We start from the raw sequence: 23,763 nt of genomic DNA, 5'->3' as shown, positions 1-23,763 counted from the left end.
TAATAACCAGAGCAAGGAGAAATATTCTTTGTTGTAAGTCAAAAACAGGGGTGGGTATAAGAAAAAGGCAAAGAGAGGGGAAAACTATTCACAGGGAATATATATATAGCACATACATTGAGGTAATCTTGCTATTTCTATGCCTAGCTCCTACCTCTGGATGAATGACAAGGCAGCACGTCCTAATCCAGTTTGTCATGATGAGCTGCTGCAGGAATGATTTACTACTATATTCCACTACAACATGACTTTAAATCCCCCTCCTCAAATATAAATTTGAAAAATTATTTTATTAACCAATGTCACCCCAATAAATTCAGTAAAAAATTATTTTTTTAAAAAGATGGAAAAAAAAAAGAAACGAAAATTACCCGTAATAGTTCCGCTGATGTTGGCCTTTCCTGAGGTATTTTCTGTAAGCAGTAATCAACAAATATCCTAAAAGAGTCTGTCCTGTGTGTGCAAATACATCAAAAAATAAAATAAAATCAGGGTCTGTAGAACACTAGTATTACTTAAAATAATTTTCATTACAGGGAAAATTTTACATTTTAGGTTTTTAATAAAACATTTTTGGAATATTAGGAGAAGTGAGCCATTTTCAAGTTTTTAGTATCAAAAATCAATTCTTTTGGATAATGAGTGTGACACTTCAAGATAGTCAACACATCAACATTTCTTAATACGCAAGCAAGGCCAAATAGTAATATACATCAGAGAGTGAAAATACTATATTTACATGCAATAGTTTTATACACATTTTTCCCCCAAAGATGGTTCACTCTCATAAGTCTCAAGCCTATATTCTCCGTGACCAGCTGGTAACTCCTCCATCACCCACAGCCTATAACCAGGTACTGAAATTTGATGCGTAAAAGTCAGAGAACCAGGAAATGTGCTTCCTGAATGAAAACGCTTCCCATCTTGAAAGGTCCATTTTGTCTACTCTTCTTTGTCCTTTTGCTAAAACTCTTGTGGCCCCAATGATTACCGACTTGTCATAATGCTCAGCAGGGAAGATCGCATTTTTTGAATACATAGTATATATTCTGTCTCAATACATTTAAATATACATATAGTAAAAAAATGACAGCTGGAAAGATAAAGACATCAACGATGGTACTTCATCTCTGTTTCGGAGTGATACGAGCTGAGCTGATCAATACGAGACTGCCATGAGTTGAGACTAGAGTTGTTAGGAAGGTAGCAGGGCATGTTCCTGTAGAATTTCAGAGTGTGTGTGTGTGTGTGTGTGTGTGTGTGTGTGAGTGTGTGTGACAGTTAATGCCAACGTCACTCTTTATAACCTGTACAATGAAGAAATGGAATGCTTTCCAGGTCAGATATTTAAAATGAAATGTAATAAAAGTGCCAAATACATATGGCGCTTTTCTTGGAGATTTAAAATGATAGCAGAGTCTTACCATTCATTAGACTGTAACGTTGGGGAGTCATTCTGGGCAATGTGATATAAGGCACTCATTGCATTCATGTTGAAAAGGGGGGGCTTCCGTTCCGCTGAAAGGAAAAGAAACATGATAAAGCAAAGCAGTTCTTGAAAGAAATAAGGCAGACAGAGAAATAAGGAACTATGAGCAAAGCTTTGCTACTAAATCAATAGCTTGTTACTGTCATCATGCCACGTAATCCACTTATTTTAATCTCTTAGGTCAGCCCAGAATAGCCATTCAAAAGAAGCTGCTGGTCATCTTAATGCACATTGGCAAAGCTCCTAACAGACCCATTTCTAGAGAGTGAAAGAAAAATTTATTACATTTTTCACGTATCTTGAAAAGGCTAGTCTTTGCCTATCTTCTCACAATAGGTAAGAACATTGTGAACGAAAAAGGGGCTATGTAGAAAAACTGACAAGTTCAGGGGGCTATGTGGCAGGCCTGACAAGCTCAGTGACCAAAAGTTACCACACATGATGATGATCTGATCATAAATTACTAACTGGGCAGGGCATGATGGGTAGTAAAGCCCCAGGCTAATAGCTTCCTTAGTAAAAAGTTACTCTGCCTTAAGTGAGCCCTGTCCATTGATCTTGTGCATCTAGGTTGACATATCTTTGAAACGTCAGAGTAATTTTCTTTTCTAGACCCCTTCGGAGGCTTAACCGCCCAACTAAGAGCAGGTGCTTCAGAACTCCTCATTGCTATCTTACTGCCTCCACACCAACTTTGCTTACTGTAAATGTTAAATGTTACCACCCTGTACCCACCAATGTGAAAGAAGTATGTGTCTTCATGTTGCTTTTTATCCAATCCCAGAGATTTCCCTGCTTTGATTTCTCCTGCTTCCTTAATCTACCACCAATGGATTTCATGTAACCTTCCTTACGTTTTCTCCTTTGATTCTACATGTATAAAAAGAACCACCAAACTGCCATTCTCCAGAGCATTTTCTCAATCCATTGAGATTTTGCTTCTGGACACGTCCTCAGTTTGACTTAAATAAACTCTAATAAACTCATAACATTTTTCTATAGGTTTAGATGCTCTTATGTCGACAACATCTTCATGTGTATGTATTTTAATTAAAAAATATGTATTCACTGAAAAAAATTCAGGAAGCAAAGTGAAAAAAAATTATAAATGGAACATCTCAAACATCATGAACACAGTATGAGAGATAAGATAATCCAATTCAATAAGACTGTTCGAAGGATCATCTAGGCTAGAGAACTGGTATGGATGGGGGCGGAGGAGAAGTGGGAGGGAAGAGAAGGACAGGTTTTTAAGTAAGATTGTTTTATTAACCACTTCTAAAGTGGTAAATTTGTGGGGGTGTCCCCATTCCCCCCCAAATAAAAATAAAACAATAAAAATAAAGTTTAAAAAATGGTAAACTGGGCTTATCCTATGTAATTCTAAGAAACAGAACAAGAACTAAGGGCAGAAGTAACAGGGAAGATATTTTTACTCATAGAAGGAAGAACCAGTGAAGAGCCAGAGTGGTATAAAACAACCCCCCACCCTGAAGTGAACAACGCTAAGAGTAGTAAACTTTAGGTTACTGACAGTGCTTAAGCAGAAGGCAACTTTACTTATTCATCTGTGATACTTTGGAGGGCCTCTTATAGGTCTCTGATACCTTTGAAAGTGTCTACGATTCTACAGATACTTATTAACCTCTTAAGACAAAACTTTATACTCACTGAACAGCTACCAGTATTATAGGGGCATGAACTGTTAACAAGTGGAAGTTTGAAAGCTGCAGTGTGGACGCATGGATTTATATCTATTTCTAATGCAGAAGAGAAATAACTGGCTCGGGTTTGTTTTATTTTCCAGGAGATAGACTCTAGAAAGCTTCTAGAGCTTGGCTTTCTGACAACTTCAAGTATTTAAAGCCACATGGAACTAGGAATGCATCATGTAACCATCAATGGCTTCCCATCATTCTTAGGACAAAGCCCAGATCCTTAAACGTAGCCCATTGGCCTTTACTAACATGACCCTGGCTAGCTCCAGCACTTCCGTCTGAGAAGCAATCTTCCTGCCTCTCCTCATGTAACCCTCTGCTTCACTGAAAGAACCAAGCTCGCAGGCTCTCACACATGCTCTGCTCTCTGTCTGGACTCACCTCTCACTTTTGTTCCCTAAACTTTATCTGGTAATTCTTGTTAATCCTTCAAGTTTTATCTTAAATATAATTTCATTTCTGTATTAATTTAATAAATATTTACTCCAGGCTCATTATATGCTTATAATCACTTCCTCAGGGAAGCCTTTCCTGACCTCTAAGACTAGGTCTCCCACTAGATGCTGTCATTGCAAATTACATTTCCCTTTCTGCCACCTATCACAACAGTAACTATTTGCGTCGTCTTTGCTAATGTGTCCAGGAGAGCAGGGACAATGTCTTTTATGTTCATCTCTGCATTTCCAGTGTTGTGTGCAGCACCTGGTATTTAGTTTTAGTGGCCAAAGATACCTATAAAATGAGCAAATGAAGATAAGGCAAAGAAGAAACATTGTCAAAAAAGAATCTCTGTGCAGCATGAAGTCACAAAGTGACTGAGAAGAGACAAAGTCTTGGGGCTTACGACAGATACTATGGGATGGCTTCATTCACTAGCAGAAGGAGAGGAGCCTTCTCATTCACTGGAAAAAAATATAAAATTCAGGCTGCTCAGAAGAACACTGAATTTTACAGGAGAAATAGCAGGGAAGGCGGACTGAAGACAGAAGAAAACAGAAATTTAGGAAGAGGAAGGTGAAAGGACAAAGACAACAACAAAAGCCAGCTCTGTGTTGCTCAGATCTGAAATAGGAATGGGAGCACCTGTAAGCAACGGGCACTCTGTCCATAAATGAGACAGGATAGCTGACCTCACAATGGTGGAATAGTTCTAGTATAGAGAAGCACGTGACTAAAGGTATTCCAAACACAGCATAGATCTATGGTCTGGGAAGCCTTTGCTAAATATTAGTTTCTGGGATGCTTTCGCTAAATATTAATTTCATATGGCTTCACATATGTTCAAGTCCTTTGCCAGATGCAGTACATAAATCCTCTGAGTCATGGTGACAGGACTCATTGCTAATCCAGAATACTATAGAGCAAGGGCTGGTAAACTATGGGCCAAATTCACCTAGCAGCCTGTTTTTGTAAAGTTTTATTGGAATACAGCCACCATATTCATTAGCATATTGTCTATGGCTGCTTTCATGCTATGCAGCAGAGTTGAGTATTTATGATAGAGAAGTGTATGGCCTGCAAAGCCTAAAGCACTTATCTGGTCCTTTACAGAAAGTTTGTCAACCCTCACTGTGTAATATAATAGTCTGCACACAAACTTCAACATAAGCAGCAGAGTACAAACTGGGAGTGCTTTTGAAGCCACCTTGTGATAGGTAATTTATATTTTCTCAAAAGAAAGGAAAGAGTGGAAGCATAAAAAAGCTGAATTAACTAAATCAAAAGAAAAAAATAATGATTTGTATTTAATTTAAAGACAATGATCACGTTTCTGTGGGTGTTCCAGGTGTGTTTTATGAGATCAAAGTTCAGGAAGATCAGTTCAGTTGTAGCCTTTGGACACCACTCTGCTTGGCAAAGTTCATGCTGAATTGTAGCACCTGGATAGAGCTTTTTTGCAGAGCCACTTTTTATGTTAACTTGGGTGTGGAAAGGAATATAAGTGTACATTCAAACTTGTTTGTACATTCATAAAGGAAGTCTAGAAAGAGATACAAGAAAATAATAATAGTGGTTCCTTACATGTGTTGGCAGAGGTGGGGTAGGAATTGGGCTGATAGTGTCAGGGGAAAGAAGTCCTTTCACTGCATGTCTTTTTATATTTTTTTATTTATAAATCATGCTAATGTTACTTAGTGAAAAAAAATCCTAACTTTCCTCCTTGAATTGTTTTGTTTTCATTAACATATCTTTAATGTAAAAAAAGAAAAAGAAGACAAATTGTATATATTTACCATATGTTTGTTTCTTTGTTGGAAGGGGTCAATGAAGCATTTGGAAATGCAATACAAAGTATCCCAAATCATCTTTATAGGGAGGGGAAACATTGTAAGGAAAGAGAAAACCATAGCCTGAGAACCAAACTGGATCTCTGAAATTCTTACAGGATCAATTTGGATATCAGGATAGAGGAAGTAAAATAAAAAATTAAAATCCAAATTTTAAAAATCATATGAAATATTTTTTAAAATGGATTTTTAAAGTATTAAACATTTTTTATTTAAAATGTATACAAATATCTAGATAAAGGCAGTGTTGTGCCAGAGCCAGATCACACTAGCTTTGGAAGGTAAACTGTGCATACCTTTCCCCAGCTTTACATTTAGTGACCAATTGGCAGCTTGAAATTGGCTATGGTGGAAATATTTACACCATGGAAATTGGCAAATGCTACAAATTAGGGCTTTTCGTACCCCCCTCCCACCCCACCTCAAGAGAGTCACTGGTTAAATTTACCTTTATAAACTAAATAAAGGTAACTTTAAGATATAATAAAATTCAAAGTATATAACCAGAGATTACTTGGTATTTTAGACAATTTTAGATAACTGCAACAACATTTGGGGAATAACTTTTAAGCTGGCAGTATCTTCTAAAATGAAGAGTTCTCTAGGGTTGTTCTCTTTATGGGTTGGGTCAAATATAGTTTTTAGAGTCAGATCTTCGGTAAGCCTATTTTACTTTTGCAAATTTCCCTTAAACAAGTTGGACTGTAAATCAATTAACAAATACTACCTGAAGGAAGGATACATATTACCACTCATAGTATGGATATGGCTATTTTTTAAATAGTAATACTTATTATCATGTATTCCCACATTGGTAATTGCCATATCTGCTTAAACTTTTACTTAATAACTTGAAAATGTACCAGAGATAAAGCAATCTTCTGATGTTATACAAGAACATGGGGGAAAATATAATGAATTCACATTGCCTGGCACACTTATACCAATAACTCATTAAATAATGGATGGATGAATAAATTATAATCATAATAATAAGTGATTCTCAAAAACACAACAAAAGCAACTCTTTACTCACCCAGTTCAATACAGGTGATCCCAAGTGACCAAATATCAACTTTCCCATCATACTGTCCTTCGTCCATAGCTAAGATCACCTCTGGAGCCATCCTACCAAACATAATGTGCAAAACTCAAGTTGTAAATTAAAAACTAAATTCACCTAGCCCGGCTGGGCGTGGCTCAGTGGTTGAGCATCGACCTAGGATCCGGGCGATCTGGGTTCGATTCCCAGTCAGGGCACATGTCTGGATTGTGGGCTAGGTAGCCGATCAATGACTCTCTCATCATCGATGTGTCTATCTCTCTCTCTCTCCCTCTCCTTTCCTCTCTCTGAAATCAATAAAGATATATTAAAAAACAAAACAAAACTAAATTCACCTAATAAAGTGACTCAATGAAATAACCGTTTTTGAGGGTATTCTAAAATTTTAGCTGATAAAAATATTACTTCCTTACACAAATCATTTGGGAAAAACACTATTCAAAATGTAAACAATATACTTAGTGATTTACATGAAACAATATATTATTTTCAATAAACCCTGGTTCCACTAGTTCCTTTAAGTTTGGTTTTCAGTAAGTTATTTAATCTTTCTGTATTTTTTCATCTGTAAAATGCAGAGAATTCTAAAAGCTACCTCGGAGAGATTAATTAAGGATTAATATGTATAAAACACTTAAACAAATAAGTTACTTTAAGCAACATGAAAAATATTTCAAAGATATTACAACTTAAAAACAAACAAACATGCTATGGATGTTACTCTGTCCATAATGGATTTTCATTAGGAAGGAAGGGGTCATATCAGTTTAATATGTTCTGTTCTCTAGTAGTGTATATAAGTAGTTGCTTAGTAAATGCTATTTGATGATGAAAAAAAAATTCAAATAGATGATTTTTTTAGTAGGTAAGTAATTTTCCAGGGATTTAAGTTATTTTCTGAGGATACAATAAAATTCCAATGTATCTATGAAAAGAAGGAATGGAATCTTGAATAGAATGAGGTAAAACTAAGTCAGAATGATAAGCTAGGTAAAGTATCAGAGAGCTCAACAGAGACAGGACCTGGATTTCTTTCGCTGAAAGGCAATGTTTACGCTCAGTGGCTACAAGAGGTTAAAGAAGCTACCGTCTTTGCCTAGAGACTCTGCCTCAAGAGAAAAGTTGAAAAGAAACTTTAAATGAAATCTAAAACCTGAGCTTGGACAGCGTGTTGATAATCCTGCTCAGTTTACACACAGTGACATCAGCCTTATTTGAACAATTTAAAGTCACTGGAAATTTTATACTAAGTCAGAGTGTTTCTTTCTGCTAGTGAGTTTTCTGTCCTTTAATAAGAGCTCATTTCAAGAGGCATGGTGAGACGCTGTCAAAATAACAAAACAAAACAAAACCTCGTACGTGTACGCATACTTTTAAAACGAGTCATGTTTTCTAATTCTACATACCAGTAAGGTGTGCCCACAAAGGAGTTGGCAGGAGAAGCCATTGAGGCAGATCCAAAATCAGCTAGTTTAACCTGACCTGGCTCTGTTAGAAGAATATTTCCTGCTTTAATATCCCTGTAGGAAAAAATAAGAGGGTTAGAAAATTACTTCTCAATTTTGATTATGGAATAAGGTCAGAGCATGCAATTAATAAGACAAAAACGTTTATTTTTAAAAACCTTGCTCAGATAGCCAGAAGGGGATTTAGTAATTACTGCGTGATGTAAGGGGGCCCAGACTCCTGGGTGTGCTTATAGGTAGGTCATAGTAATTACACTAAAAGGTAGCGCTTTCTTCAGAGGGAGGGGAGGCAACGAGAAAAGAGGCAGACATGTGGACAAGGAAACCTATTCAGCTGCTATGCCTACAAAACCATATTCTCAGATGCTACATCCAGTCGCCAATTGTATTTATTCCTTGTGCTGGAAAAACTGGTGCCGTTTGTAACCGCCTCTTTTTTTTTTTTTTCCTTTTCCAAATTACATGACATTTTTTGGAGCCTAAATAAACCTTCAATAACTCTGTATTGACTACCTACCGACAAGCCTCCTCTACACACATACCTTTTCTTTCTTGCCTGTGACCCTTTCTCTCTGCCTTTAATTGTAACTGCAACTCTAAGGCATGTGAGGGTACATGTTATATAGAAGGTGTTATTTTAAAAATAACACTGTACAGTAAAAAGAAGACCCTGAAAGATCAAAACAAACAAGGATTAGGGATTAGGAAATTGCATTTATTGTATTACTGCAAAGAATTGCAAGTGGTTATGACCAAAGCTATTAGATATTTTATGCAGCAAAAAGATTTTAAAATATGATTTTAAAAATTCATTCTTCAGTATGATATTAGGATGACAAGATGTGGATGTGTCCCTTATTCTCTTTAAAAAAGGAGTGAGGTGTAATGAGCACTAGGAACCCAGAGTTGTAAGGTGATGGGCAGTGAAAAGATAAAGCAGAGAGAATGAGGTAAATTTATGTCAAATTGAAAATGATAACATTCAAATACTTCCAAAATAACGTTTCCAAAAATCTTCCTTGAAAATTCAGTTTCTTTCCTCATGATGACATTAGGAATTGGCAGAGAGAACTAAAAAAAAGCATTATTTATTTTTCTTACAACAACAACAAAAAATCTTTTCTCTATTATCTTCAATTACAACATTGACTAGCTAGTCTCTTAAATCAAAATAATAAAATATGAGACACAGAGAGCATTTATAATTAAATAAAGAGCATTCTTTAAAAGTTTTTTGTCTTCTCAATTTCTTTTACATATTAAAAAAGTTGAAGTATGATATAGAATTAACACATTAATGTGCAGATTAAGATGACAAAGGCATAAAAAAAACCTGAACTGTGGCTTTAATAGGAATGAGCAAAATCATAAACAAGCTGGCATTCTGTAATGACATCTTGGTACTAAAGATATATATTTTTAAAAATGTGTCAAATCCACAGAAATTATGGTTCAATTTATTTCATCAATATTTATTATACATGGTTAGTCCTTACAAATAAGCCAAAATCACAGCAGGAATTTTGGTCTGCTTATCTTGAGGAAGTTCTGCTTTTTTAGCACCAGAACTTGTGATGGCTACTCTTTCGTGATTAAAACAGAAGTAAAAGGGGAACCTATGACCTAATGGTTTCATTTCTTCCTAGCAAATGTCAGTGCTTTTTTCTTGTTTTTGAGCCACCTCAGATGCTTTATACATAACTCACATTTCACTACCTCTGCACCATTCGCTGAAGTAACTGTACTAGAAGTTCTTTACTGAGAAAGGGAAAGCATATATTTATATAAGAGAGACTTGTTATTTGCAATTGGAAGGGGAGAGGCAGCTGAACTGGGAAGTAAATATATGCAAGTGAGGCTAATTTTCTTTTCTTTCCTTCTTGACACAGTATCAAAAGGTTGGGGAGCTCTTCTTCAAATTTCCCTGCAAAACCCTACCTGGAGAATAGTTACCATAGAACAGAGATAATGTAAGTCTTCGTGGATATATGGGAGAGACCAAGAGATAGGAACTAAATTCTGGCAACTACGCTCCTCACATCCAGAAGCAGCAGCAGTCTATTTGCTTCCCATAAAGCCGTAGGCACCCTCAAAATTGGAGCATGCACTAATTTTCAAGGTTCGTTGAATAGATAATCCAATAGCTGAAATGAAAATGTAACTGGTCTCTAATCTTACCTATGAATCAATGCATGAGAATGCAGGTAGGCTAGCCCCTGCAAGGCACCATGAGTAATGGCAGCAATCTCTACTTCCTGAAGTGGTTTCTTGTGAACTGAGGAAGAAAAAAACATTCAGAAGTACATGATCAGTTTTATGCCTCTTTTTATCTTATGCAGCTATACCAGACTCAATTGTAGACATTCTCAAATGACAAACTGGGAACACATTCATCTAAATACACAGGATATATATTTTCTACAGAATAGCAATAAACAATCAGATAACAGAACACCCAAGTATAAAAACAAACAAACAAACAAACCCTCCAAACAAAATAAAATAAAGTCTGATATTCATGGTAATGAATTGTTAATTTATTTGTCAATTGCAAGTCAATTGGCCAGGCCCAAATTTACCAGTTTCTTCTGACATTTTAAACCCTAGAGTGCTTTAGTGCATATTCTCTTCCGCTCTGAAGCCACATATATTACTCCTCTAACTACAGGTTTTCATTATTTGTGAAAGCAGCTAATAAGCAATTCTATTCAGAGATCCAGGATAATATTAGAAAGGTTTTTTTTAAATGTAATTTAAACACAGTCTCTGGTTATAACAGCATCTGCAGAGAACTGGATCAGTTAGATATTTGAAAGGGTTAAATATCAATATTTAATTTAATATCATCTACCTCTCTTTCAGACATAAACATAAATTTGATGTTTGTGGCTACACATGCTACATCTCATTAGCCAAACATTTTAGAAGTACCTGCCCAGGGTGGACCATGAACTAAACAAAGCAGCAGGAGGGCTGGTAATCATTACTCAGATACTTTTAGTGACACCACAAAGTTTGCATAGCTTATCCACACAACCCTAAGTCTAAGTGATTTCCATTTAGTTTGCCCAAATTGGACTTTAATTTAGGAGCAGATAACATTCTGGTCAAGGTAAAACAGAAAGGAGGGGCCAGTGTTTTGATTCTTACCTTCTAACAAATCAGAGGCTGAGCCTAGGCAGTACTCCATCACTAACTGTAAGAGATTAAAATAATGAGCAGAACAATAAAGGTTAATAAGAAACTGCCAAAACCAACCAACCAACCCAGGACCTGAGAATACTAGAAGAATAAATATTCTGATGTATCTCACCCTGGAGTAAATTTTGGTCAACTGGCACTAATTGGTTTTTACCATTTTTATCATTTGTTTTTGTTATCTCCTACTTGGAACTGGAATTAGTCTAAGACTATAAGGGAATTGGATATGAAAATACTCACTGGAAATGGTCAAGCTGAGAGATCTCAAACTTATTTATTTACTAATAAATTCTATACCATATTGTTTCAAAAAGGGATTTAAGGTGGCTTAGGTTGCACTACAAATTAAATTCTATAACTTGGAAAGTGGCAACCAAATACATGAGCCAGTAAAATCTATAATAGGAAATACAAGTTAAATAAAATAAACCGATAATAAGTAGTAAATTCCTTATTTTCACATTTAAAAAGTGCTAAACAGCCCTGACCAGGTAGCCCAGTTGGTTAGAGCATCGTCCTGATACACAAAGGTTTCAGGTTTCATCCCCACTCAGGGCACATACAAGAATCAACTGGTGATTGCATAAATAAGTGGAACAACAAATTGATGTTCCTCTTCCTCTCTCCCTCTCTTTCTCTCCTTTCCTCTCTCTCTAAAATCAATAAATTAAAAAAAAAATTTTTTTAAGTGCTAAATAAGAAAATATTTAGTATTTGCATCTATGGAAACAAGATCATTTACTTCCACCTTCATTTAAAAAAAGAAGAAGAAAATATTGTTTAGAACTCAATCTAAAGATGTAGCCTGTTATCATTACATTAGCTTGAATTCCTGAGAGATATTTAAATTTATATCTTAAAATAATTTGAAAATAATGTTATTAAAATGTTATTGATATTTATTGGGTTTGCAATCTTGGGAGGTTTTATAAAAGCAAAAATACGAAAACTCTTTCTTTACTTCCAGGATAGATTTTTCAGGTGTTCCAGACTACTGATTTGTAGTCAAGGTCAGAACTGTGAGTGCTCAGTGACTAGTCCCCACATACACACACAAGCAAACAAACTCCTACAAATTACTTTTTATTTTAAAAACTCATACTCTCATTATAAAATACAAATTTCCTATAATAACCTAGACATAACCAATATTAATATATTGATTCCTTTAATTAAAAATTAGTATGAAAACATGTATCTATATATTAGGTCCCTTGTGTTATCAAAATAACAGGAGAATATGAGGTATATAATATTAATAGATAATAAATATTACATATAATATGTAATTATATATACTATGCAATATTATATATTCAACCTCATATTTTTCTAAGTTGTTCCAGTAGTAATGCAATGCAAGGTACATAATACATATAGAAATATATGTTATATACAGTATATTGTATAATAAAGTTATATATTTATATATCTAAATTACACTACACATAATATTAAATATATGAATATATAAAAATTATTGTATTACTAGAATAATTTGGAACAATATGAGAAGCTTTGAAGTTTAAAGTTTAGAAACTTTATTATAGTTTTCTGCTTATCATGAAAAGTAGGCAGATTTATAAACATTAATTTTATTTCTTATTGTGAAATGAAAGAGTCCACATAAGTGATTATAATGAATGGTAGCCTTTAATATGCACTATTTTTTCAGCTTTATCAAGGCATAATTGACAAATAAATACTTGTTTCTTTAATGAATTTTGATGGAAACATTTCTCAATTGTATCACATATTTTTCTAATTTCTTTTTCTTTCCTTTTTTTTTTAACAGGCGAAAAACCAATTTAATACATGAGAATCATAAGATGCTCAGATCCTAAAATAAGGCTCCATACTTTTCTAATTTCTTAAATGAGTAACTTAATATGCATATTTAACCTCCTTAAACTGGGTATATGGAATATGAGCATAGAGCTTTAAAATCTAATGGAATAAATATTCTATATTTATATATTTTAAATTACATATTAAACAACTCCATATTTTTGTCACAAATATTCTTTTCCCTATTGTTTCCATAACACAAGGGTCCTGAGCTGTGGCTGGTCGTTTGCTCCTGACACTAAACAGCTTTCATTGCTGCTTTTAAAGTATTAGGTCTGCATTCTGGCTTTCCCAGCTTCTTCTTTATGGTCAGATTAGTCTTGTGGCTGTTTGTAGGTGTGCCTCCAACAGCTCAGTCCCTCAAGTTTCTCTAATTAACCTATCAAGTCCACTGTAGACAAAGACCAGGTGACCAAGCTATTAGGGCTCTGTGCAACCTAAGAATAAACAGGTTTCAAATAAGAGCTCAGAGGATTTTTCTGAAGACGGAACATATGAGATTGAACACTTGATACTGTAACATTTATTCTGCCTGCTCAAAATCCCTTTCTTGACCCCTTCAAGTCTGCTGAGATTGCCAGAGAACTGATTTCCAGACAACGAGATACTCCTCTGATTAATTTCTCCTCGGACCAGAAACAATGGCTCTAGATATCTTAAGAGTTACCTAAACAGAAATGTTTAAGTATACTGTTCGATATGATAGTCCATCTGGGAACAAAACCCCAACTCCCTAAGTGGAGGCCATGTACAGGAAAGGCCATAGTACATGGTAAGCACTCAATAAGTGATAGTTAACTTGGACTTTAAGTTGGAATGTGCAATCTGAATTAAGTACAAAGTATAACATTTCATGTACGAAACAATGCCCAACAGAAACACAATCATGTAAAAATACACTAAGAAGATAGAGTAGAACAAAATATTGTTTCATTTTAATTATTGTTAGGCCCTGTTTGATAAAACTCAGGCTCTGTAATACCAAGCACAATTCTGAACTGTGCAGGATCTGGAGTGGGGATGAAAACTGTCAAAGATAAAAATTCTAGGATGAGAACAGAGGGCCCTGCCCTTTACTTTCATAAGTAAATCAGTATAAAATCATGTTAACTTTTCATCATTTCTTCAATGAGTGTTTATAGAATGTAATTTCTCCTAGACTAGATATCATTCTTACGGAATATATAGCATATGGCATACTCTGAGGCATTAACAAATGTGAAATACTAATAACAAAAGTCAGATGAGGCAAAAATGGGACTAATAATTTTACAGATCAAAAAGATAAGAGAGAAAAATAGAAAAAATTTTAATAGAAAAAGAATAGATAATAGAAGTCCTTTGACTTACCCAAGCAGTGTGCTCTTTCAAGTAACAACCTTTGTACTCAATGGTATTAGGATGCTTCAACTGTCGTAAAAATTTGACTTCCTTAAGAATATCTTGCCATTTCTATTGAAGTCAGAAAAAAAAAGTTATTGTTCTAAAGCTTAAAACAGTATTTTATTATCAACTACACATATATCATGTTCTTTTTATTTTTTAAATGAACAATGTAAATGTTTAATAAATGAAGAAGCTATTTAATCTTGTGTTACTTCTTTAAGTTTGAATACATGTAAATGCAAATCTAACACCAAATATATATTTAAATCCATTATACTAACCCATTTATTCCACAAAATAGTTGACTGAGTTAGAATATTAGGGATGCTTATTGAATGCTCCACAAGGAGGGGGAAAAAGAATTATGATTAAAAAATATTTAAAGAACTCTGTTTCACCCGGCTGGGCATGGCTCAGTGGTTGAGCATCGACCTAGGATCCAGGAGATTAGGGTTCGCTCCCAGTCAGGGCACATGCCCAGGTTGCAGGCTTAGGCAGCCGATCAATGACTCTCTCATCATTGATGTTTCTACCTCTCTCTCTCCCCCTCCTTTCCTCTCTCTGAAATCAATAAAGATAAATAAATAAATAAATAAATAAATAAATAAATAAATAAATAAACAAACAAACAAATAAATAAAAGAACTCTGTTTCTCCAGTCAATTTCATATGAACTTGCTTATGTCAGTTTGGGTATACAACTGTCTTTAACTTACCTCATGTGTTTGCTTCCCACTATAAGACATTTTCTTAACTGCCACCACTTCATTGGTGTGAGCATTTGTGGCCTGTGTTAAGTCAGTGAAAAAATAAAAAAAAGAATGAATGAAATTTCAGCCAGTTTAACTTAAATATTTGACTAGAGACTTTAAATAACATTCTCACACTTCATTATCACAATTTAAAGATAGTCCAACTTTTAATAGGCTAGGTAGACAGTTCCATTCCACTTTAAAGAAAGTTTATCTTTATTCCTTTTTATATACATGCAAAGGTTACATGAAAAAAAAATTAGGGTTAACAAAATATATCCAATCAAACAGAAACAAATCATATTTCCAAAACATCCACATTGGCTTCATCATATAGACCATCCATCAATAGAGAACCAGCTAAATAAATATGATACAGTTATATAATGAAGTACCCACTACAAGAATGAGGTAATCTATATATAGAAACATGTCAAAAATATCATGACAAAAAAACCTGTATGGTATGACCTCATTTTTGCAAAATAGTAATAATGTGGGTATATGTGCAGAAAAGATTATAAAAAAATTTATTCCAGAATATATATTAGTGATAATCCCTAAGCAGTGCTGTCTGAACTTTCTGTGATGATGGAATTGTTCTATATCAATATTGTATATGGTACCATGTGAAACGCAGCACATGTGACTGAGGAAATGGATTTTAAATTTTATTTAATTCTAATTAACTTAAATTTAAATGGTGGCTACTGTACTGAACAGTGCAGCAGAAGGTAAAATTAATCTTAGGATGGATTTTTACTTTCAAAGTTACCTATATTTTATAAGAATGTATTACGTATGTACATATACACATTTGCGTGGGTGTAAGTCATCTTTATAGATTGCCTTGTCTCGTAATTATGTGTCTTCTCCAAACCCCAAATATAAGTTTATTGAAAGCACACATGAAAACTATAAATAACTCAAGTAATATTCTTTTCCTCCCAATTTACTTGAGATTTAAAACTAGGTAATTTTCTAAAATTGTTCAGAAAAATAAATATAAGACATTAAAAGATGATCTAATTCTGACTTTCTTTTAATAACAGGGCTGCATCATACCCCTGATGTAAGCAAGTTATTTTGGTTCCAGAACATTATTATTGTGGACCAGGGAAGCTATAGCAGTGGTTCTGAGGTAAAAGATTAGGATTCACTCACAGATAAAATCAGGTCACCAATTTTTGAGAAAAATGCATAATCATTTTCCTAAATACATCTAATTAAAGAAGCTCCTCAGATATAACAATGGTTTCTTTTTGATTTAAAATGTTAAATTCAAACAATAAACAATAACTTACTAATGTAAACTGAATTCAACCCTAGGGTCTTACTGAATGCCAAAATGCAGAGAAAATTAACATATACTAAAAAAAATTTTTTTACAAGCACTTAGGAGAAAGTGCCTATTATAATAACAAGGTATCCACAAATTATAGTTTGCAAATCAGCAGGACTCTTCAAAGGCATTTTTTAGATATTTTATTCATTTAGAAGGAATACACTGACTTGTTAAAAACAAAAATCTCTCACATTTTGCTGGCTTTTAAAATTTAACATTAAGACTGTGCTTGCAATTTACATCAACAAAGAAAAGCTGATGTAAATTCAGTATTACAATAAAGGTTAGAGGGACTATATTTGAAAAGTGGATATTTTGGGCATGAATCTATGTACTGTGAAGCTTAAGGAGCCTGGGAAAGGTATAGGAAATGCTTAAACAATGAAGAATTTTAACTTACAGTTCGAGTGTTTAAAAAACAAAGCCTTAACCTTTACAAAAAGGAAAAAAAAAAAAAAGATCCACAGAAATGGAATCAGATAATATTATTTAAATGCTTATTATAGTAATTTATAATCAGTGCTATGTGGAACCAGAGACATGAACAAAGAACCACCTTAAAATAAAAAATATATTTCTTTAGATTCACAGCGTAATCATTACTTAGAATATGGTAAGTATACTTGCTTACAGAATCTACCTACTGGGGCAGAGACTTAAAATTTGAAAAACATTTCCATATTGATTTCTTTATAGATATGAAATTTTTAATGCAATTTTATACTAGTTAAAATTCAGAACTGAAACTTTAAAAAAAATCAATATTTTAATACAGGGAAAGGAAACTATAAATGGCGGTCTCAGCTTCCAGTGCTTCACACTGTATTATGAATTATTACAAGCTCTAAAAACTTCAAGCTTTATTCTTGAAACTTACACTCATACTTAACGCTTCCAATAGTCTCAATGGTCTCAGTAACTTGAAGTAAGATCACTGATTCAAGGAGTATTTGTTGAGAACTTACAATGTGTTCTTGATATTCTATTAACCATTTTCCAGCTATATTTAGATTACTGTAACTTTTTGCTAGTTTATAGAGAAATACAGAAATTAAGCATAAGCTTTTCTTTTGCCATAGTTATTAAGAGTCAACTAAAACTAAAAGGTAATTATACATAGAACAACAGAACTAAATTATTTGCTTTTGGTGGATTACAGATGTTATGCTGAATTGAACAAGGCAACACTAGAACCCTGGAAACTTTTTGGTTGTGCTTAAGTGAATACAAAAATAAACATGCTTAGACCTTTTTTCTTTTCCTTTCTTTAGATTTCTGTTTTTTATTTTTCAATTCTAGTTGCCATACAATATTATACTTATTTTCCTTTAACAGCGAATTTCTTACTAGCATTTGTTAATGCTACTAATTTCTGAATTACTTACATAAATCTAAACACACAGACATTTCATCAAGTTATTAATTTCAATTTTGTCTGAATATAATATATACTCTCAGCTGATTGATTCTGCAAGAACTGTGTCAGCTTACAATTCACTTGAAACATATTTTCTGGCATCATTCTGTGTAAAAGCTGTAAACTACAGAGTCTAACAGAATTACAGTGTTTAGGTATAAAAACGTGGGTTGCTAGACTCTGGTCTTAATGGCTTGCTAGCATGACTATGACTCATGAAAAGCACTAATTAGCAGTACCAAATTCTCTAAGTTCTTCATTATTCATTCATTCTTCAAATATTTATCAGGTGTTCAAAATTTGTTGGGTATTTGGCTAAGTGCTAGGGATAGAATTGTGAGTAAATATGCCCAATACCTATCTCTCTTCTAGGAGGATAGATAGTAACAAAAAAAAAATCCTGACAAACTAATATAAAACTGCAACTATGACGTGTGCTATAAAGAAGGGTATGCTTTACTTTGAGAGCCATAGGTGGGGGGATGTGACTTAGGCAGGCTAGGGAAGGCCACCCTGACAATATGAGGCTTCAGCTGAGAGCTAAAGCATGAACAGGAATTAGGAAGGTAAAGATAGAAGGGGAAACACTCCAGAGAGAACAGTTTATACAAAGAGCCTATGGTGGGTGATCAAAAGAAAGCAACTCTATTATAGCTAGAGCAATGAGAATGGGCAAGAATATAGTTCAGGCACAGATAGGAACCACATCATGAAGGACTTTTTAGGCTGGCTACCATAGGATTTTGATTTTAGCCTAACCACAGAAAGAGCCTCCCTGAAGGCTTTATAGTGAAAAGGTGATACAATCAGATTTACTTTTTTTTTAATTATCCTCAAGCTTATTGTGGTATGGACAATAGATTGGAGAGAGACCAGAGTGGATGCATGCACGAACATCAGTTAGGAGGCTATAGCAGTTATCCAAGTAAGAGACAACAGTCTTCTTAATTATAAGGGTATGAGTAACAAGAGGGAGAATCTAGTAGCAGGGAGGGGGGAGCAACACAAATATTACTCTGGTTAGTGAGAAAATCCATTTTTAAGGTAGTACCTATGTGACCACTATAGATAAAAGGTTAAAGCTTTTTTTAAGTTTATAGTAAAGTGTCAGTTAATTCCCCTTAATCTGTTTTTTAGTGGCTTATGGGCTCATATGGGCCTGTACTACTCACTTTTTTATACAGACAATATATAGTTAATGATTACATTTCAATTTCAAAGCCACGCAGGTATATTTCTGATTTCTCTAGTCTATCATTATCAACAAATAACATATATTTGGTGCCTACTGTAAACAGGGCATTGTACTAGCCTTTCAAGTTATAAAGATGTATTAGAAATAGCCCTCATTTTCAAAAGGCATACACTCTAAATAGACAAGAGTTAGACAGGGACAGGGAGGCAATGCACAGAGTTTTCTAGGTACGAGCATGTCATAAAGGCTCTAAGGCAGGAAAAAGCTTGGCATACAGTGGAAAGGCAGAGGGCTCAACTTCAAGCTTATAACTTTTTTATTTTTTTAATTATATCTTTATTGAATTCAGAGAGAGGAAAGGAGAAGGAGAGGGAGAGAGAGAGAGATAGAAACGTCAAAGATGAGTCATTGATCGGCTGCCTCCCACTCGCCCCCGACTGGGGATCGAGCACGCAACCCGGGCATATGCCCTGACTGGGAATCGAACCCTGATCGCCAGGATCCTAGGTCGACGCTCAACCGCTGAGCCATGCCCGGCTGGGCCAAGCTTATAACTTTTTTATACTACCTTAATCGCAGAGTTAGTTGACATAGATAACCATTGACTTGAATAATGCCTAGAATTCTGAGACTGGCTTTTCAGCAATGACTATTTGTCTCTGCTGTAAATACCACTTAATTTGTAGAATAAACATTAAAGCCAAGTGTATTTTACAAGTAATAGAATGTGTAGAAGTCAAACTTTCTTAATCTGATCTATCTAAATGATTCTTTTCAATTACTTACAAAATAAACTGCTCCGAAACTTCCATGTCCAATCTCATGCAAACCAATAAAAAGTTCTTCAGGATCATCTTTGTAGAACAGATCAGCAATCTCTGGGTCCTTTGGCACCCCTTTACGCATGATGACCAAACGTTTTGCTTTTGATATCCCAGTTAGCTTTCTTTCTCATTGACAATGTTTTTTTTTGGTAAATTTTTAGTACCTGTAGAAAAATTAAGTTTGACATTAACTTATTTCTAACACATTTTGTTTGGTGGCAATACAAGTTGATATTAAAAAGTATTATGGTCTTACAACTCCATAACAAAGACAACCCAAAAGAAAAATGGGCAAAAGATTTGAATAGACATTTCTCCAAAGATACACAAGTGGCCATTAACACATGAGAAAACACTCTACAACATTAGTCATTAGAAAAGTAAAATTAAAACACTGAGATACCATTTCATACCCACTAGGATGGCTATTATAAAAAAGTGAGATAATAAGTATTGGTAAGGATGTGGAGAAATTGAAACTCTCTAACACTACTGGTGGGAATGTAAAATAGTGCAGTCATTTTGGGAAATAGATTGGCAGTTCATCAAAAACTTAAACACAGAGTTGCCATTTGACCCAGAAATCCTACTCCTTGGTACTTAGCCAAGAGAAATGAAAACATATGTCCACACAAAGACCTGTGCATGGATATTTATAGCAGTTTACTCATTATAGCCAGAAGATGGAAACAACCCACATGTCCGTTTGGTGAATGAATAAACAAAATGTGGTCTGTCCATACAATGGAGTACTATTCAGTCATAAAATGAATGAAGTACTGATACATGCTCCAATATGGATGAACCCAATAAACATGCTAAGTGAAAGGAGCCAGTCTCAAAAGACCACATGTTGTATGATTCCGTTTATAAAATACTTCCAGAATAAGTAAATCTATAGAGACAAAGTAGATTATTGGTTGCCTAAGCCTGGGGGGAAGGATGGTTTGTGGGGATAACTAAAGAGTATTGGCTTTCTTTATAGGGTGATGAAAATGTTTTAAAATTAACTGAGTTAATGGTAACACAACTGTTAATATACTAAAATCCATTGTATACTTTAAACGGGTAAATTGTATGGTATAAAAATTATATCTCGCCCTGGTTGGTGTGGCTCAGTTGATTGGAGTGTCATCCCATACATGGAAGGGTCACAGGTTTGATTCTGGTTAGGGCACGTGCCCAGTTAGAGGGTTTGATCCCCAGTCGGGGCACATGCGAGAGGCAACTAATCGATGTTTCACTCTCACATCGATGTTTCTCCCCCTCTCTCTTCCCCCCCTTCCTCTCTCTCTAAAATCAATAAAAAGCATGCCCTCAGGTGATGATTTAAAAAAATTATATCTCAATAAATATGTTTTTAAAAAGCATTTTGGTCTAATTAATATTGAAATAATAACAGTTAACATTAAGCCTTACTATGTATCAGGCAACATTAACTACCACATATATATATATTAACTCCTTTAAACCCCACAACAAATCATAATATAAGACTTTCTTATGTGTATTACTACAACAAAAATTTTATTTCCAGAAAATAATTTGATAATTGAAACAAACTTTAGCTCATTTCTTTTAACCAAGTAGTTCTCTATATTGTAAGCTATAACTGAGAATAATAAAAATCTATAAGGAAATAACTTGAAACTAAAAAGTTTTATAAAAGAATATTTTATCCCTATTTTACTAATATTTTCTTTCCCTATTAATGTATTTTTCTTACAAGTATACTAAAAATCAATTATAGAAAAACCAGAATGTACAAATTGTTTCCATTTTACAGGAGAAAGCTAAGTCATGGGTCTATGGACAATACCTTTTTGTGTATGGCACAAAATATACTGTGTTGCTCAAATTCATTTTAGCAGCAATCTTTTCTTCCCCTTTTATAACGTCAGTCTTTTGTATTTATGGTACACCTATGGAAAGAGAAGAATAAAATACATAATTATAGGGGCAAAATTAAAGAAGCAATAATTGATAACAGTAGTTTTAAATATTTACAAATTTAATATTACAAAGTTAAAATTTTATCTTCATCTGTTTGTGAATGACAAATGTAAAAGGTAAAATTTTCACAACAGAGACACAGGCTACTCTTTTGCAAGCAATACCACGAAAACAAATGTGTCATTAGATTTCAGAATCTATATCGAGGCTTCCACTGGTTTGTTTGAGTCCAGGGAAACTCAATAGAGGCTACCAGTAGACAGGACTTATCTGACAGCACACAGTGATGCTACTGATTGTCTGTCAGTAAGGCTTATATTCTGAATTGCTTTTCCAATAGGCATGATGATTTACACTGAATCATCTATCTTCCCTTTCCTAGGCTCTACTATAACCAATCTCCTGCATTTGGGGAGTAATGATTATTCTTTATTATCTATTAAAGAAGGACATGCCCAATGTAGAAAATCTGGGAAATATATAATATTATGAAAAAACCCCCTATAATCCTATCCAGGATGAACTCCATTAACAATCTGGCATACGTTTCTCCAAGCACATATTTATTTCTTCATTCCCATATTTATTTAGTTATACAGCTAAGATCACATTTATACATATAATTTCACAGACCATCTCTTTTATCTAACTACATTATAAGCATCTTGCCATGTCATCAAACACTATTCACAAAGATCATTTAATGACTACTCAATGTATATCTTATGGAGGAGTCACAATTCATTCATAACCTTCTCTCCACAATCTGAAACCAAGTCCATAGTCTACCCTTTGTTGAACTATTAAAAATTATTGTGTTTTGAAGATCTTTGTGCATATTACCTATCTATGTTTTAGGGCTTTCTTTGGAATGGATTTCTAGAAGGATAGTTGTTGGATCAAAGAATATAGCAATTTTAAACTTTTGTTATTAAAGTAATTTTTAGACACTTGAGTAGCTTTGGAGATGAAAGTCTTTATGGGGGAGGGGAGAGAAAAAAGATACCATCTCCACTTTCACATTTTTCCTGCTGAGGACACCCCAGTCTCTACTCATGCCTATACTTATAAACTAATCATTATTTTTGTTATTCCCTCTGATTCTGTGGCTGTGAGATGCTTTAGGTTAACTGGTGCCTAAAACATGCCTGAATTCAGCATCACATTTTACTGAATGACCAACTAAACAATAACTGTAATCTTTAGGTGTCTACCCCTGCTAATCTAGTCTGACTATAGCTTCAATCAATGAAAATGTTCCTTATAATATTATAGAACATTCGCTGCAAAATTTCTAAGAAAGTAGTTTTAAAGAAGGCATTTACTAACATCCTCATACCCTGACTAATTTCAAATGCGGGAGACTTTCGCTTCTAGAAAATATTCTCATGCTATGAACATGCATGTTTAGTATTTTTCTTCTCTCTAAATACTTGTTTTTACATCATTTTCTTAAAATATGTACTCTCCTATCTTCAGCTGCATGGCTCTATCAATGTTCTAAAACTCTCTAAACTTCTAGGAATTAAACTTCCTCAGTTTTACCTTTTTCCCCCCTGCTAGAATACTGCACATGCTATGGAGGCTGAAAACTGTACTCTGAGGTTTACCCATTACACCTAAGGGATGTCCTTAGTTTTCCTGCATTTTGCCACCTCTCTTCTTTCTTTATAAGTGTCTCTTGGATTCCATGAAACTCTTTTTTTGTTTTTCCAAATTATTCCTCCTATAGTTTTATCTTCTCTATAATCTCTAAACAAATGTGGTCCTGGAAGTATTTGCCTGAAGCCCTCTGTGTGACTGCAAGCTGCTCTCCTA

General features: G+C 34.3%; 1 protein-coding gene across 4 annotated transcripts in view; it reads right to left on the bottom strand.

Annotated features, from left to right (window-relative positions):
- TAOK3 (TAO kinase 3) overlaps nucleotides 1-23,763 on the bottom strand; it is a 104,221-nt gene that overhangs the window by 42,005 nt on the left and 38,453 nt on the right. For 3 of the 4 annotated variants that reach the window (XM_081122594.1, XM_081122596.1, XM_081122595.1), the window contains exons 2-11: nucleotides 21,812-21,914; nucleotides 19,955-20,156; nucleotides 15,176-15,247; nucleotides 14,424-14,525; nucleotides 11,175-11,220; nucleotides 10,203-10,299; nucleotides 7,965-8,078; nucleotides 6,532-6,623; nucleotides 1,425-1,518; nucleotides 372-453 (exon numbers count right to left, since the gene is read on the bottom strand). In XM_081122594.1, coding sequence (XP_080978720.1) covers nucleotides 372-453; nucleotides 1,425-1,518; nucleotides 6,532-6,623; nucleotides 7,965-8,078; nucleotides 10,203-10,299; nucleotides 11,175-11,220; nucleotides 14,424-14,525; nucleotides 15,176-15,247; nucleotides 19,955-20,074 — 819 coding nt within the window. In that variant the 5' untranslated portion in view covers nucleotides 20,075-20,156; nucleotides 21,812-21,914. Of the gene's footprint in view, nucleotides 1-371; nucleotides 454-1,424; nucleotides 1,519-6,531; nucleotides 6,624-7,964; nucleotides 8,079-8,566; nucleotides 8,695-10,202; nucleotides 10,300-11,174; nucleotides 11,221-14,423; nucleotides 14,526-15,175; nucleotides 15,248-19,954; nucleotides 20,157-21,811; nucleotides 21,915-23,763 lie in introns of those variants that run through there. The other variant, XM_081122597.1, reaches the window with a different exon arrangement.

Source organism: Miniopterus schreibersii (assembly GCF_964146895.1).
Source record: "Miniopterus schreibersii genome assembly, chromosome: 20".
Classification (NCBI taxonomy): Eukaryota; Metazoa; Chordata; class Mammalia; order Chiroptera; family Miniopteridae; genus Miniopterus; species Miniopterus schreibersii.
Note: the sequence above shows the minus strand (reverse complement) of the source record. Positions and strands in the feature narration are given on the sequence as shown.